The 16208-nt window shown below is 33.1% G+C and overlaps 1 protein-coding gene across 1 annotated transcript; it reads left to right on the top strand.

Annotated features, from left to right (window-relative positions):
* The first annotated feature begins 5737 nt into the window (after positions 1 to 5737).
* LOC131653373 (protein SRG1-like) lies at positions 5738 to 9875 on the top strand. Its single transcript, XM_058923497.1, has 4 exons — positions 5738 to 6085; positions 6170 to 6417; positions 8861 to 9185; positions 9264 to 9875. The coding sequence occupies exons 1-4, from the start codon at positions 5837 to 5839 to the stop codon at positions 9504 to 9506; spliced, it is 1065 nt and encodes a 354-aa protein (XP_058779480.1). The 5' UTR covers positions 5738 to 5836; the 3' UTR covers positions 9507 to 9875.
* Positions 9876 to 16208: the final 6333 nt, after the last annotated feature.

The raw sequence follows: 16208 nt of genomic DNA, 5'->3' as shown, positions 1-16208 counted from the left end.
AAAAACATTTTTAGTCAAACAACACTGGGAAGCAACCCCCAGATCAGTCTCACATATTCGCTTGAGGTCACCTGCATATCAAATTACCACATGTTAAGGTCATATGCTATCCACAGGCCTGGTTAGTAATACAGAGGAGAATTTGAAGTATAAGTCAGAGTATCATTTACCATAAAGAGAACCATTATTATCAGGAAAAATGACAATAAGCATGTCGAGATCCTTTCCTTGCAGATTGGTCTTGGCATCATGATGACGCATTTTCAGAACCTTCTCTCAAATTGAAATGCTAGCCCTCTCAGTAACCTTAGCTGCAGCCGCTAATGATAGATCGAAATCAGTTAATACAACATGGCCATCCTTCTTAAGTAAGAGATTTTCGGGCTTTAAGTCACGATAAACTATACTTAGAAGATTCAATAGTATACAATATTCAAATTACATAGTAAAGAGCAATGTAATTTATCAAAGCTTAGAGAAAATGATTAGAATTATAGAGTTACAAGTGGGTTAACTAATGTTATTAATTCAACATCCTTGAAGAATATTAGTAACTGATACCTTAGCTAGTGAACAAATAAATGGATGATATAATGAGCAGCTAACCTAAACAATGGAGATATCTTTTTCTTTGTATCTCCCCACAGTGAAAATCAAAAGCTACAAAGAATAGCTTTTGGAACTAAACAACATTTAAATATTAGCTTTTAGTACATCTTTTTCTATTCTTTGTCATCCCTGAATACACGATGAACAAAAAATGAGCTAATCTCAACAGTGAGAATAATTACAATTAACCAAAGTATTTGTGATTTGAAATAGAACCTGATCCAACTCTATACATATAAGGTATGTTAATTGCCTCAGGTGCATGTCCAGCATTAAACTCTTCATTGGTCCTGCACAATAAAAAAAAACATTGGCTTCTTCCAAAACTCTAGTATAATATACAATTAATTAACACTTTCAATCACAAAAAACAGTGAAGGAAAGTGGTGAATTTTGGCTTCTTCCAAAACACCTGTATGATAATTAAGTAACACTTTCTTAAAAATAAAGTTAACTCTTAATTAAAATTGGTTACTTTACCTTACATCAAGATACTTATGACCAGCTTGAAAAAGGTTGTGAGCTACACGCACCGGCACTGAAGTTGGAACTCCAACAACCTCCTCCAAATTCCCCTTTAAACTACACATCATGCTTCAATATGAAACCATCAACAATGTTAATTACCGAAAACAAAAAACAAAATGTTTTGTTTTACTGAAGATCGTGAATTATGATTCACATTTTTTATAGCTTCTTTGTTAGAATTAGATACCACACCAAAGGTGTAAATATGAAGAAGTCCTTCAAAGTTCAAACAGACATTTTTACAAACACTTTCAATGCATCCCCTCTCTCAGACTTGAAAGTTCAAATTTACCTATTAATTTTACATTTAACATAAACAAATTGTTGAGAAATTACAAGAAAAAAGAATCATAAAATTTGGAGTTAAATATGTAAGAGGAACAGTGAAAACTTACTTGGGTGTGATACATGCACGCAAGAAAAATAACACTTGATTAGTAATCAGATAGAATCTCAACCTCGTTTTGAGGGTGAGAATTAGGGTGGCTTTGGTTTTGGTTAAAAATGAGCGAAAATATCGTCGGAGAAGCGTCCTGAATCGTTATTGCAGATTGAATCAGATAACGATGATAGATGACGTTGCTGCTTTGAGCTCAGCTGCGTTCTCGAATCGTTGCAGTTGTGTGTGTCAGTTTTCATCGATGATGATATGGTCCGTGAGAGGTGAAGCTCGCGTCGGTGTTTGCGATTGCGTTGAAGATTGGAGGAAATCAGTCTTGAAAGTTGATATTAAAGTTCTGTGTGTTGCGTTGTTGCATGAGGCAAGTGAAGTTGTATGTTGGAAACTCCCTTGCAGGTTCAGATGCGTGAATGTTTGAAGATTGTGGATATGTCCATTTGCAGGTTCAGATGCGTGAATGTTTGAAGATTGTGGATATGTCCATTTGCGGTGTCGAGTTGAGTTATAAAATTAAATAATTTTTTTAAGTAATTTAAATTTACACCCGTTTTAAATTTAATGGGTGTAATTGAGATCTGATTATAATAATATTTGTAATTTACACCCAATTTTTAATAAATAGAGTGTAATTTGTCACATGTTAATTCTTAAAATGAAATTTTATTTACAAAATTGCCATCACGCTTCTTATTTACACCCGTTTTTAGAATATCGGGTGTAAATGTTAAAATTATATTGTTGTTTTTGTACTAGTGACTACCTTTCTCCCCAACCAAGACTCTACATCTTTCCAAATTCGTCTAGTCAACAAACAAGAATCGAAATGGTGGTGAACGAATTCTTCTTTAATGAGGCAAAAAGCACAACACTTGTTCCTATCAAAAAACCACACCTATATTTGCATGTTGATCACGAGTTAGCATCCAACGAATAAGCAGCCTTCAGCCAAATAAATGAATTATGGTTGGAACTTTAAGATCCTACAGAATACCTACACCTTTCCTGATGTCGCTGGACTAAAGCAAAGAGACAGATGACTGAGTAACAACTTAATGGAAAGATTCATAGAGGATTTCTCATCATGAACTTTCATCCATTGGAACTCATCATTCCCCACCTCAAAAGGAAAACAGGAATCCAACAAGACAAAAATATCAGACACATGAGACCGAAAAATCTTTAACATGATTCACCCTGTTACTTAAGACACTCCAAAGAGGATTTTATGCATAATCATAAACTTCCAAAAAGCTTCCTTCAAAGAGTGGTTACCCAACCAGCAACTATGCCAAAATCAAATGCTTCTACCATTGTGCAACCTGCAAGAAATGTTCATTTAAAAAATACTTTATGTCTTTGTCGATCAACCTATCCACAAGAATAAGATCCCTCCACCATATAGTATCCCCTTTGTTGATCAATTTCTTATTGCTGGAAAACATTCCATGCCGCAACAACCCACTCCAAATGGCCTATTTTCCCCTCAAAACCCTCTATTTCCACTTGATTAGTAATGCTTTGTTGAATCATTCGATATTTTTTATACCAAGCCCTCCATTATGAACTAGGCTACAAACTAAGTCCCAACTGATCCAATGAGTAATATGCTTATTCTCCTTACCACACCACATCAAATTTATTTGAATACGCCAAATCTCTTTCAAGACCTTAACCAGAGCTTTATAGAATGACAAAGAATAAATACGAATAACATAAACACCATATTTATCAGCATAAATATTCCCCCATAGAAAGATGCCCGCTTTTCCACATTGAGAACATGTTCCTTAAATTTCTCAAAAGATCTTTCCATAAATAAACTTTTCCTAGGATTGTCACCTATCTTCACCCCTAAACATTTACAAGGGAAATGATCAATGCTGCAAGAAAGAAAAGATGAGGCAACTAACATATTGACCCTCAAACCATAAATGAGTTTGAAACCTCTCAATATAGCCTTCAGACTAAAAACATTGTTGCCACCTCTATCACCTATTGCTAAAGTATCATTGGCAAATTTAAGAATGTCAAATTTGACCTCCTCATTGAGTAGAAAGTCGTTGTACTCTACAGTCTCCTCCTAGGATTGTTGTTACCACCATCATATATTTTGGTCTAATTCTCGAGAAGACGGGGAAGCAGTTGGTTTCCCACAGACGGCACCATTGATCTTACTAGGATCAAACGATCGTCTTGGCCTGTGAATTTTTTTCTGATCGATCCAAAGAAGAGGAGGGGTACCTGCAATATACTCCGATGCCAAAGTAAGATTCTGAGTGAAAGCAAGTGAATTAAGTGAGAATGAATGAATTACCCGACCTTCTTGTAAAAGAGGGTATTTATAATCTCCAGCGCTGGGCAAAGTTCTGCCGTTTTGGGCTGGATTATTGGAAACCCAAAATGGGAGATTTCCGTGATCCTACATGGTAGGGCCGAGTCAACGCGTGACTCTCATCCTAGGTGGACTTCCCATAGGGTTCGAAGGTGGATGACCGAATCTTCCGCGAGGCAGTTGACCACGTGTTCTACGTGGGACATGTGGGAGGTTGATTGTAACACCCTGAAAATCTAGATTAATAATTTAAATAGTTATTTAATTAATTTAGCGTGATTTTGCGAATCTTTGCAATGATATAATGATTTAACGATGATTATGTGATGTTTTGTTGATTTATGTGATGTTTCGATGAGGTTGGGTGATGCATATTTGTTGTGGGGAATTATTGAGAATTAAGAGTATTTTAGAAATAATTAGAATAAAAGTTGGGCTTATTTTGATTAAATAATTAGAATAATATTGAGGAAGAGATATTAAGGGCAAGTTGGTAAATTCAAGAGGGTTAAGTGGAACAAAAGAGGAAAGGAGAAAAAAGGGTTTCATTCGATCGTGAAATTTGGGAGAACGTGAAAGAGAGGAGAGCTAGGGCTTGAGAGAACTTGAAGGCTTTGTAGAACGCGGAGAGGATTTTGATACCGAGCTTCAATACAATGTAATACATATATCAATTTTTTATATATCAATAACATCTTCAAAATTCAACTCACTACAACATTTTATTCTTATTATAAGAAGTACTTTGAAAGATATGAATTTAAAACTCATTTTGAACTAAAATTTCTAAAAACACAAGAATCTCTCCAACTAAATAAACTTAGTTAACCGAGTATATTTCTTAAAACTCACCATTTCTCAAAAGACAAAATCACGTATTGAGTTTCTATTTAAGGTCACATGTTCAAATCCCAACAAAACCAAAAGTTTATTATTTCAAATATCAATTTTTTTAACATTAGAATAATAAATTTTAAAATTTAATTGTCATATTTCATTTATATAAAATAAATTTATTTTTTTGAGAGATAATTTATTTTTACACCAATAAAATTATATTTAAAAAATTATTTTAATTATTTCAATTATATAAAATATGAAAAATAAATTAAACACATTTGCGCAACACGCATGTCATATTCTAGTTGTATATTAATTACTAGGGCATCGTGTAAAGTAACTTATGAAGGAGAGTAAACAAGCTGTATAAACCAATATAATTGAGATTAATGAGAGTCATTTGAATGCTCAATATTTGTATATAGATTAATGAATAAGACAAGAGTCATTTGAATGCTCAATGTTTGTATATCCTAATACCTTGCTATATCCGGTTAAAATTTACCATGAAGAAATTTTGTTTAATTTTTCTCAATTTAATATTATTGAGAGAAACTTTACCGTTTGAAATAGCCGAGTGGAAAAATGTACAAAGATGAAACAGAAATTGTCCAAATTGAAGGCATATATTATGTAGCAAACTTGACTTTTCTTATTAATCAAAGAGTAAAGTGAGAGTGGCCAATTTGATTTTATGTTTCTTTACTTGTACTCGAGAACACCCAAGACCATAAAGTTCTTAAGTTCTTCGCATAATGATGAAGAAAACAAACCAAACAAATTTAAGGTCCTCCACAAGTCACAATCAATGTTAACTTGATGATAATAAAAATAATAGTATTAGTTAAAAGCATGCATGATAAAAAAATTTAAAACACACAATAAGATAGTAAAAGATGTCTTCTATTTTAAACATGTTGTGATTATATCATTTGCCATTAAAAAGTAATAATTCATTCTTCTAAATTAAGATTACACAAAAGTCTTAGTTTCCTGTTATCAATCATTATTCATTTAGATCATACTTTTACATTTTATTCTATTACAAATACCATGATTTAATTAATGAAATTAGCTATCATTTGTGATCTGGTTAGTGAGAACAATTAAGGAAAGAGAGTAGAACCATGGAAGAGAAAAAGAATTTCTCTGGCACTTCTCTCCTTGTGCCATCAGTTCAAGAGTTGGCCAAGGATAATATTTCAGCAGTTCCACCAAGATATATTCAATCTCAACTTGAAGAATTGGTCATCAATGAAAGTGATAATATTCTTGAAATTCCAATTATTGATATGAATAAATTGCTTTCTTTAGAATTTGGGAGTGAAGAATTGGCTAAGCTTCACCTTGCTTGCAAAGATTGGGGATTCTTTCAGGTCACTTTTCTGTCTTTACATATCCTTTAATTTCTTAATTACAATCATTGTTTTTATTATTGTTAATTCTTAATTATTGTGTAGTTGGTAAATCATGATGTTTGTTCTTCCTTGGTGGAGAAAGTAAAGTTGAAGATTCAAGAGTTTTTCAACCTTCCAATGTCCGAAAAGAAAAAGTTTTGGCAAACTCAACAACACATGGAAGGATTTGGACAAGCATTTGTTGTGAGTGAAGAACAAAAGCTTGATTGGGCTGACATGTTTTACATGACCACACTTCCTAAACACTCTAGAATGCCTCACTTATTTCCACAACTTCCACTTCCTATCAGGTTCTTAGTTTCCCTCTCTTTTTCTATATCTCAAAATTCTAATTCAATTTAACTATGTCTGAAAAATTAGAAAAAAAAAATTTAAATAACCAGGTTTGATAAAAAAAATACGAAAAAAACCATGTTTTCGGGGTATTTACCAAACTGTCTAGGTTTGGGATATCAGAATACTGAATGCGCCAAATGAAATGGCGTATACGTGTAAATTTTGGGTGCATGCGCCAAATGAATTGGCATGCCCTAAAATCCAATATGTTTGCGCCAAATGGAATGGCGCATAAGTCTAGGGTTTTTGCCCTAGAAGCCAAACCATTTGGCGCCTTAGTTCTAGGGCCTTTTTTTTTTTATTTTTTTTTTTCATTTTTTTTTAATTCATTTTAGTTGAAATATATTAAACTTAAATTTTTTTTTTTATTTTATTTGTTATGATATTTACAGAAATAAATTTGTAAAATATTTTTTTCGCCTTATAAATGTAATGCAGAAAACGAAAATCAAAATTGTAACATCGATTACAATATAATTTAAGAACTAAACATCGATTACAATATAATTTAAAAACTAAACATCGGTTACAATTAATTTCAGAAACGATACCAAAGATTAATGAAAAATACAACAACATGATCAATGACGTCCATCACCAAGATAGCCATCCGTTCCGCAACCTGGTCTTGTAATGACACGTTTACCGCGATCCTTGATTCCGCCGTGAATATTGACACCGCCTCTTGCCCTAGCTCTACCCCCACCCCTTCCCCTTTGTGCTTCTTGTTGGGTTTGTGTCACGGGGGCTGGTACTGGGATGTCGCGTGGATCGTTGTCTATGAATTCGTCGACGCCCCCATAATTATCCGGAAAACCGCTGTTGTAAAGTCGGCTACCCATTCCCTCAAATGTGTTTATTCGTGGTGGTGGAGTGGGGTGGGAAAAGACCTCCGGTTCATAGCATCCCGCAGCACTAGAACTACCTTGGTTAAAGCCGAATTGGTTTGTAGGTGTTGCGTAGCCGGAGGGGGCGCCACGGTGAGAGGATTCACCATGAGGACCATCGTCGGGACTAAGATGAAGGCTAGATGAACCGGGAGTTAGGTTTTGGCCGAATCCCCTTGAGGACCCAACAAATGTTGCAAATCCGAATGGTTGTGAGTGGGTCTGATATTGGTCCGAGGAAGGATGGCGGTCTTCATACCCTTGTAATGGTTGAGATTGGGATTGGAACATATTTGATTGGCGGATGTTGCGTGCGGAACGGGATGGAGTACTGAAAATATTTTGTTGTTGTTGCTGGATTTGTTGTTGTTCCTGGAGTTGTTGTTGTCGTTGCTGTTGTAGGAGTTGTTGTTGGCGGCGTTGCAGGCTTTGTTGTTGTCGCTGCTGAAGTCGTTGTTGTTGCCGGAGTTGTTGTTGTTCTTGTTGTTGTTGTTGTGGTTCTTCTTCCGGTTGTTGTTGTTGTGGCAAGATGTAGTTCTGTGCACGGGGATCATTCAAATAGAATGGAGCTGCAAGAAACAGTGTTGCGTTTCCTGTGGTGGCCAAGGAGGATTACTGGCCTGAGTATGATGGAGAGGTAGTTTGGCACAACGACGCAATGCGGCGAAAGAAAAAAGGGCGTCCCAATAGTACACGGATTAGAACCGAAATGGACGTCCGCGACAAAATGGAACGAAAATGCAGCATTTGCCGTCAGGTGGGGCACAATATCAAAAGATGCCCTAATCGTGGCTCGACATCGTCGCAAGTTTAGTATAATCTGTATTTTTTTTTAATGCAACGTATCAGTTTCGCTTACCGCCTCTTGTAACCTTGCCTCCGTTTTTCATCAATAAATTGTGCTTTAGTGAATAACCGAAATTGCCAAGGCAAACATTATTCAGACATATTCTTCTGTTTTTCCAAAATCGATTTTTCAGACCCTTTCCAGAATCGATTTATCAGATATATACCCGAACCGGTGTGCGAAAATACCGGAAACAAGTAAAATTTTAAAAAAAAAAAGACACAACACATAGTAGCCAAATGAAATGGCGCCTATGTGTTGTTATAGGAGTGCATGCGCCAATTGGATTGGCTACTCCCATTTGCCCTAATTTTTTTTAGGGTTTACGCCAAATGGATTGGCTAGTTGGGTATATATGCGCCAAATGGTCTGGCGCATTCACTTCCAATCAGTCCCAAACCTAGACAGTTTGGTAATTTACCTGAAAACATGGTTTTTCTTGTATATTTTTTATCAAACATGGTTATTTTAATTTTTTTTTCGAAAAATTAAAGAGAAACGAAAGTAAAACATAAACTCGATCACTTTTTATTAATGTAGTTTGGCCAATAATATCTTCCTCTACGATTATAGAGCAACTACTTTCTTTTTATTTTTTTATTTCTATGATAATTAGGGTTACTGTTAGAACAATATATTTAATCTATGTTATTTGTCATGTAGAGATACTCTGGAGCTTTACTCCATAGAAATGAAAAAGCTGTCCATGATAATTGTTGAATATATGGGAAAAGCCTTGAAAATGGATGAAAAAGAAATGAATATCATATTTGAAGATGGGATACAATCGATGAGGATAAACTATTACCCTCCATGTCCTCAACCAGAAAAGGTTATTGGGCTAACACCACATTCAGATCCTGTAGGTGTCACTATCCTCCTACAACTCAATGAAGTTGAAGGACTCCAAGTAAGAAAAGATGGCATGTGGGTCCCAGTTAAACCTCTTCCTAATGCCTTCATTGTCAATATTGGAGACATGCTTGAGGTAAAAGTCTTGCTTCCTATTCAACTTAGTTCAACTCAATTCTAACTCTAAGGTTTGACTATACTTTTTTGTTGGCAGATTGTAACTAATGGAATATACCGAAGTATTGAACATAGAGCAACTGTGAACTCTGCAAAAGAAAGACTGTCTATTGCAACATTTTGTTCAATAAGACACAACGGAGAGATAGGTCCCGCAAAAAGTTTCATCACCGAAGAAACACCAGCACGATTCAAAGCAATTGGACTGGAAGAATACTTAAGGAATGTTTTTGCTCGTAAACTTGATGGAAAGTCTTACCTAGATGCTATGAGGATATAGCATCTCTAACTAAGTTATTGAAATTGGTGTAGTATCATATATGTCAATGTGTGTTGGGATTGGATCCTCTCCTTCTATTATTTCTCTCCAATTATCTCGTTCACAAATTTGTCTCTATCTCTCACTAACATTTTCCCTCTCTTCTTTTTATATATTATTTTTTATTAATGTTTATTATTATTACACTTGGTTGATTGAAGGAGAGGGATATATGGAAGGAGATGATCCAATGTGATGTGTGTTTTGTTACTAAACTTAATCATCATAAATATTAAATAAATAGATGCTCACATAAGCAATGAGTAGTTGTTGTTTTATATACATAATTTTTAAATTTATAGAGTAAAACTTTAAATTTTTCTTAGGTTTAGAAATATTTTAATGATGTTCAATATATGTCAATGTGTGTTTTGTTACTAAACTAAATCATCATAAATATTAAATAAATAGATGTTCACATAAGCAATGAGTAGTTGTTGTTTTATATACATAATTTTTAATTTTATAGAGTAAAACTTTAAATTTTTCTTAGGTTTAGAAATATTTTAATATGTTAAAAAAAAGACGGCACCGTAAAATCAATTTTCTAAAATATTTTTAATTAATGCAGAAAATTGCTTGCTATGTAATGAATTGTGTCTTGAAAAGATCAATTTTAAAGTTAAAAAGTTCTATAAAATATAAGAAAGAGTCGAATATTTCTCACTTTCATGTATTCTATTCCAAATGTTTGGTCCTTAATAACCGGAAGAATAACCTTGATAAATTTGATGCTAAATTCGATGAAGATCTTTTTCTTGTATATTACACTTCTAGTAAAAAAAATTAGTATATTTTGAACAAATGAACTCTGATTATTGAAGAATTTTGACATGTTACTTTAAACGAAACTAACCACAAATATGTATGGGTAGTGGTCTTTAACAATGCAGGTACTCTAGAGAAAAACTCCTTAAAAATAAACATCGAAAAGAAGACAAAGACAAAAAAAAAATTAAAAAGATTTGACTATCACTTGACAAAGTCAAGGTTTATTGCAAAAGAGTTTAAGTTTGAAAATAAGAATATTTTGAAAAGAGGTGGAAAATTTTTAAATTTAAGAAGATGGACAAGAGATGAAGGTACTATCCTAAAGCACAAAGTAAAAGCTAAGGAATAGAAAAATCTAACCAAGAAGAAGTCAAACAAATTAACACAAGAATTCTCTTTCTTTAGATTAACCTCAAAGCATAACATTAGATGAACCAAAACACTTGAGCATATGAATAACCAATAGCCATAAGTTCAAAATAACAATCCAATCAAACATGTACCAAATAAAACTTGAACTTGTCTCAGATGAACTTGCATTAGATGAAACTGTATCAGATGAACTTCCAAAGTTTCAAACAAACAGAACACCTGCACACAGACAACATAATCAGACAAACGAAGCAACCAATTGATGAAATTCCAAGGTCTCAGATACATTGGTATCAGATGAAAGACTCCAAGTCAATATTCTAATTCTAGGTTCAAAGGTTCAACTCCTTGAGCAAGGGATAGTAGCCGTAGTCCAAAGTTAAGGAGATATTTTTAGGGGTTTTCTCATTATTAAGTGTCTTTTAACAAATAAAAAAACAAGATAAAAGCTCAAGTGAGTAATGATAAAATAAATAATCAAGTAAGCAAGGAGAAAATAAGTGCTCAAGTGAGAAAAAGAAAAAGGACATAAAGATAGAATGTTGTGAATGATAAATTACAAGAATTAAAGGCAAGAATTAAAGTGCATAAAATAAAAGTTAGCACAATAATATGGTTAATTGTTAGTGTTAGAGTTAATAATCAGATTCAGGACAAGTTTAATGCTATGTTAAGAAATCGTAGATGTACTTACATAGAAGTAGCATCTATGAGGCCTATCAGTAGAATTTATGTACCATATTTGTTAGAGAAAAGAAAGAGATTATTCTCCTAAAACAAATATCTCAAGTCAAAACAAAGGTGATCAAGACTAAGTCAAGGAGATGAGATCACTACATCAACCAAATCCTTGTTAATACCTTGGTAAAAACTTATCATCAACCCAAAATACTTCACTCGATCCTTTGGTCAAGTAGAAAGTAGCTTTGAATTCGTGAGAGTTCATCAAATACTAGTCCAAACCTAATTGAATTAGATGAATCATCAATCATCCAATTGATAAAAAAAGAAAAAGAAGAGGGAGATAGAGAGGGAGAGAGAGACCAAATTGGATCAAGATATGATCAATATTACGGCAAACAGCAATATCAAGCATAAAAAGAATTAAAATGTAATTAAATGCATAAAAAAGATTTTTAAAATGAAAATAACAAGGCATATTCAAAACAAAAAATAAAATTCAAATGAGACCATAGAAAAATAAAAAAATATCAATAATATTTTTAGAATTTTTTTTGAAATTTTTGATATCATAAAACTAATTTTAAACTTTTTAAAATCAAGCAAACAGTAAAAAATAAGTGAAAAATAGTAAAATCAAAAATAAAAATATGAAAAAATAAGAATCGGAAGAAGAAAAATCTGAGAGAAATTTTATAATTATTTTGTTTTGTTTGGATTAAAAAATGAGTGAGACTAATTTTTAAAGTTAAAAAACAATTTAAATCAAATTTTGAAAAATAAAATAAAACCGTAAAGATCGAAGGCGTTAGATCCAATCCACTTAACCAGCGTGACAAATCCAAAGGTCCAGAGGTATGGATGTATAGTGGAGGTGAGTGAACACACACGTATGCAAGGAAATAAGACATGCCAAAAGAAGCATTTCATTTGGCACATTTTCATTGGTTGAAGATGACACCTCATCATCTTTAACCTCCACACCCAACGAGAAATGTTCGGAAAATCATCCAAATCCGTGATCCAACAACTAACAACATAGAGTTCTCAGACTATCACCATTGTGATCATATTTTTATTGTGAATCCAACAATATCAACCACATAAATTTATATTAACTGAGCTATGAGAATTTAGAGAAAACTCGTGACATTTTTGAAAATTCAAAACAAGATTAAATGATGAAAAATCAATGAAAATCAAATTTAAAAGAAGCATGAGAACCTACAAACCAAGGAATACATCATAGTACGCTACTAGAAAATTTGTTTTAGTGATCGATTTAGTGACCGATTTAGCCATCAAAATTAGATATTCATCAATTTTAAGAGGTCACAAAATCAGTCACTAAAATAAATCAGCCCCCGATTTAGTGACCAAAATTTTGTGACTGAAATTTCGGTCACTGTAGATATTCATGAGCCAATTTTAATCCTCTTTATTATATTACTATTTCCTTTCCATTTTTTTTAAAGATTTTAATTCTCTTTCAATTTTTAGTTTTACTGAATTTTTCCTATTTTTTATTGTTTTAAGATATAATATATTTATATATGTTTAAATATAAAATATAACAATAAATGTTAAGTGGTATAGTGACAACTTCTTAGTAAAATAAGTGGAGGCCACAAGTTTGATTCCTAGGTAACACAATTTTTAAATTTATTTTATGAAAAAGAACAATAAAATTGGCCTCTAAAATCGGTCCTTGAATTCAGTTAAAAATTTGGTCACTAAATTCGTCGCAAAAGCTTAGCGACTAGCACTTTTTCAACCGAAAAGTAATGGTCGTTAAATTGGTCGCTAAACATTTTAGTGACCGGTTTTTAAGTCTTGTTGGTCTCTAATTTGGTCACTAAAAGATCATTTTCTAGTAGTGGTATTTTATTTGAATCCATTTGATGCTTGCAACTGCCTGTACGAAGTGGATTCAAAACCTTCTAAAAACTAACTTGGGGAGCTCTCAATAGTGCACGATTTTGTTGCTTTTTATCTTGTTAGCTTCACTGAAGTTAAAGGAAGCTTGAAGAATGATAAATTTGCCTTGTGAAAGGGTGTGGATATGAAAACAAAACTTACAAATTCAAAGTTCAAATGGGGTCTGAATAGGGGTGATTTGACTATCAAAGCTTGCAAAATGAAGGGACTAAGATCCCTATTTATAGAAGAAGCAAAAGGAATGTTGAAGAGGGGTGGAATGATCAGCAATGATGCAATTCATGTGCACCCTCATGGCATGATAAGTGTGACTTCCAAAGGCTAAAAACTCAGCTAATTCGTGCATTTTGGATGTTAAACAACTTCTGGAAACTAGGTAAGCTTGATTAGGAACGAAAATAAACCTTAATTTGGCCATTAATTGATATTAGGGTGATTCAAAAATTTGATCCAAGTAAAAAACTTCAGTTTCAAGCTACCATTTTCAAATTCATAGGGCATCATGCACAAGAGGCTTTTGATCCCATTCTTTTTGCAATTGGTAGACAACGTAGCAAAGATCACAGTGTGCCAAAAAAGTATTCATTTGGAAACTTGAGTCAAAATTTATCTCCTTTGAAAAGTGACATGATGCAATTGAGTTCACACTTATAAAAATTCTAAGTCCAAATACCTTAAAATGACCTACAATTTTCTAATAAATTACATGGTTTTCCAAGCATTTTTAGAAATTGATCCTTGAAGAGAACTTGCAGAGGGCATCTTGAAGAGTATTGTGAAAAAAAGAATGTGCTTCAAACGATAAAAATTTAGCAAGTTATGATCTTGGTAAGTTGGACAAAAATCACTTAAATCCAAAAAATGACCTTTAACGTTTTCAAATCTTTGATGATCCTCCAAGCATAGTTGGCTCTTGATTTGTAAAGAGAAGTTATAGAGGATGACAAGAAGATTCAGTTGTCCAAATAAGCATTCAAAAATGTTTAAAAATGAAGGAATTATGCTCTTTTGACCATAGACTTGAAAAAGTTGATTTTTTAGGTCAAACCACCTTGATCAAACTTGAATCCTTTGACATTTTCTTGTAATCCAAGAAACTAAGATGCATATAGGAACTCAAAATGATGTCTGTTTGAGTGAATTAAGATTGAATTTGGATGCACTTGAGGTTACTTGATGATGAAGGCATGGAAATAAACACATGAACCTTTGACTTTTTTTAGAAAGAAGTAACCAGCATTTGAGCAATCTTTGATCAATTGATGATGAATGATGCTTGAGAATGATATGACATAAAATTATAGGTCAATATTTGATGCATAAGCCTTAGAGAATCACTAATGATAATGCTTTAACTTTTAGAACCTTCAAACCCTAGTTGAGGAACCATGATGGATGTCTTTGATCAAAACCCTAGCTTGCAAACAAAAATGAAAGAAACAAGACATATTTTTTATTTTTTGATTAGATGTTAGTAAGCCAAAAATAAAAAAATTAAAACAAACAAAAGATACAAAAAGGGTGTTTGGTGATCCCCAAGTGATTTTGATGCAATATATAGATGCAAATGAGGTAGGATCTTAGGGGGAAATTAGGGTATGGACCATGCACAACCATGGTAGGCGTGTTTATTTGTTTTGAGTCTATTTGTTTTGTTTTGCAATAATCTATTCTTTAGTCTCATTCCTATGTTAAGGAATAAAGTATATTGAGTTGTAATTTCGTTCCATCATTCTTAAACCCTTGTTAGTGTTCAAACACTAAGGATAGTGTTTGAGTGAAAGTGAGAGGGATCTCATATACAGGGGGAATCCTTAATACAAATTTACGTGTAGTATTAGGAAAAGAGGCGTTGAACTATGACTGTTCAAAGCATACCAATTTATTCTACTGACTATTACGAGTGAATTTCTTTCTTGGGTTAACACCCTCTAAACGTAGGTGGCTTAGCACCAATTAGGTTACCAATTCTTGTGTCATTTTATTTACTGAATTTTTTTCAATAATTATATCATACACTTTTCATACACATTGTTACAACATTGTGTCTGACATCTTGATATCTAGATAACCAAATTTAACATATTGTAGGAAAATTTTGTTGTCCTTTCAGCATAAATTTTACTCTTATTCATATCTATGAATTCACCAACATAACTTCACCTCATAATTTCCTTAAGTTGGTTGTTCACAAAGGTGTCCTAACTTCCTTTATTTACTCATGAAAAATAAGTTTGCTGCTGTAGAATAACTCGAACTTATTGTGACTCCAAGCACCACTTGAACAAATGAAATTCACAAAACCTAGCACCTAGTTTGCTTCTCCATAACTCCGTAAGTTAGTTTTTATTAAATGAATGGAGAATAAAAACCTAATTTGCAAGTCATAATTTAAAGTATTTATGGTATAGATAACTCACACAAATGAAATTATTAATCGATGATGAGGATGACTAGAGTTTGAACATTGCCGCTTATTTTTTAAAATAAAACAAAGACCACCGCTATTAGTTTGGAGAAAAAGTTGGCATCTAACAAACACCCCAGTAGGTGGGAATTTAAACTCTACTTTTTAAAATCAACATACGACACAATAATTTAATTATATTAAGTTTTAAAATTAATGATTTATAAATATCAATAACTTACTTATATCAAATATTACGATAAACAAGAGAAAAAAACATGGCGACGAACCCTCTGCTAGGGTTTGTGAGTATTCATGATTCTGTGAGTGGCAACTCCTCACAGGTTAGCCCTGGAAAGAGCATGGCGGAAATAGATCTACAAGAGAGAAGACCGAAGTAAGTTAAAGAAGTAGCGGAAGGCATCCTGGATGAGAGGGGTAGAAACAAAGATGGGAGAGTTATATCTTTTAGAGATATTATCACTGGGAGGAAT

This window comes from Vicia villosa, linkage group LG2 (assembly GCF_029867415.1).
Source record: "Vicia villosa cultivar HV-30 ecotype Madison, WI linkage group LG2, Vvil1.0, whole genome shotgun sequence".
NCBI classification, from domain to species: Eukaryota; Viridiplantae; Streptophyta; class Magnoliopsida; order Fabales; family Fabaceae; genus Vicia; species Vicia villosa.
Note: the sequence above shows the minus strand (reverse complement) of the source record. Positions and strands in the feature narration are given on the sequence as shown.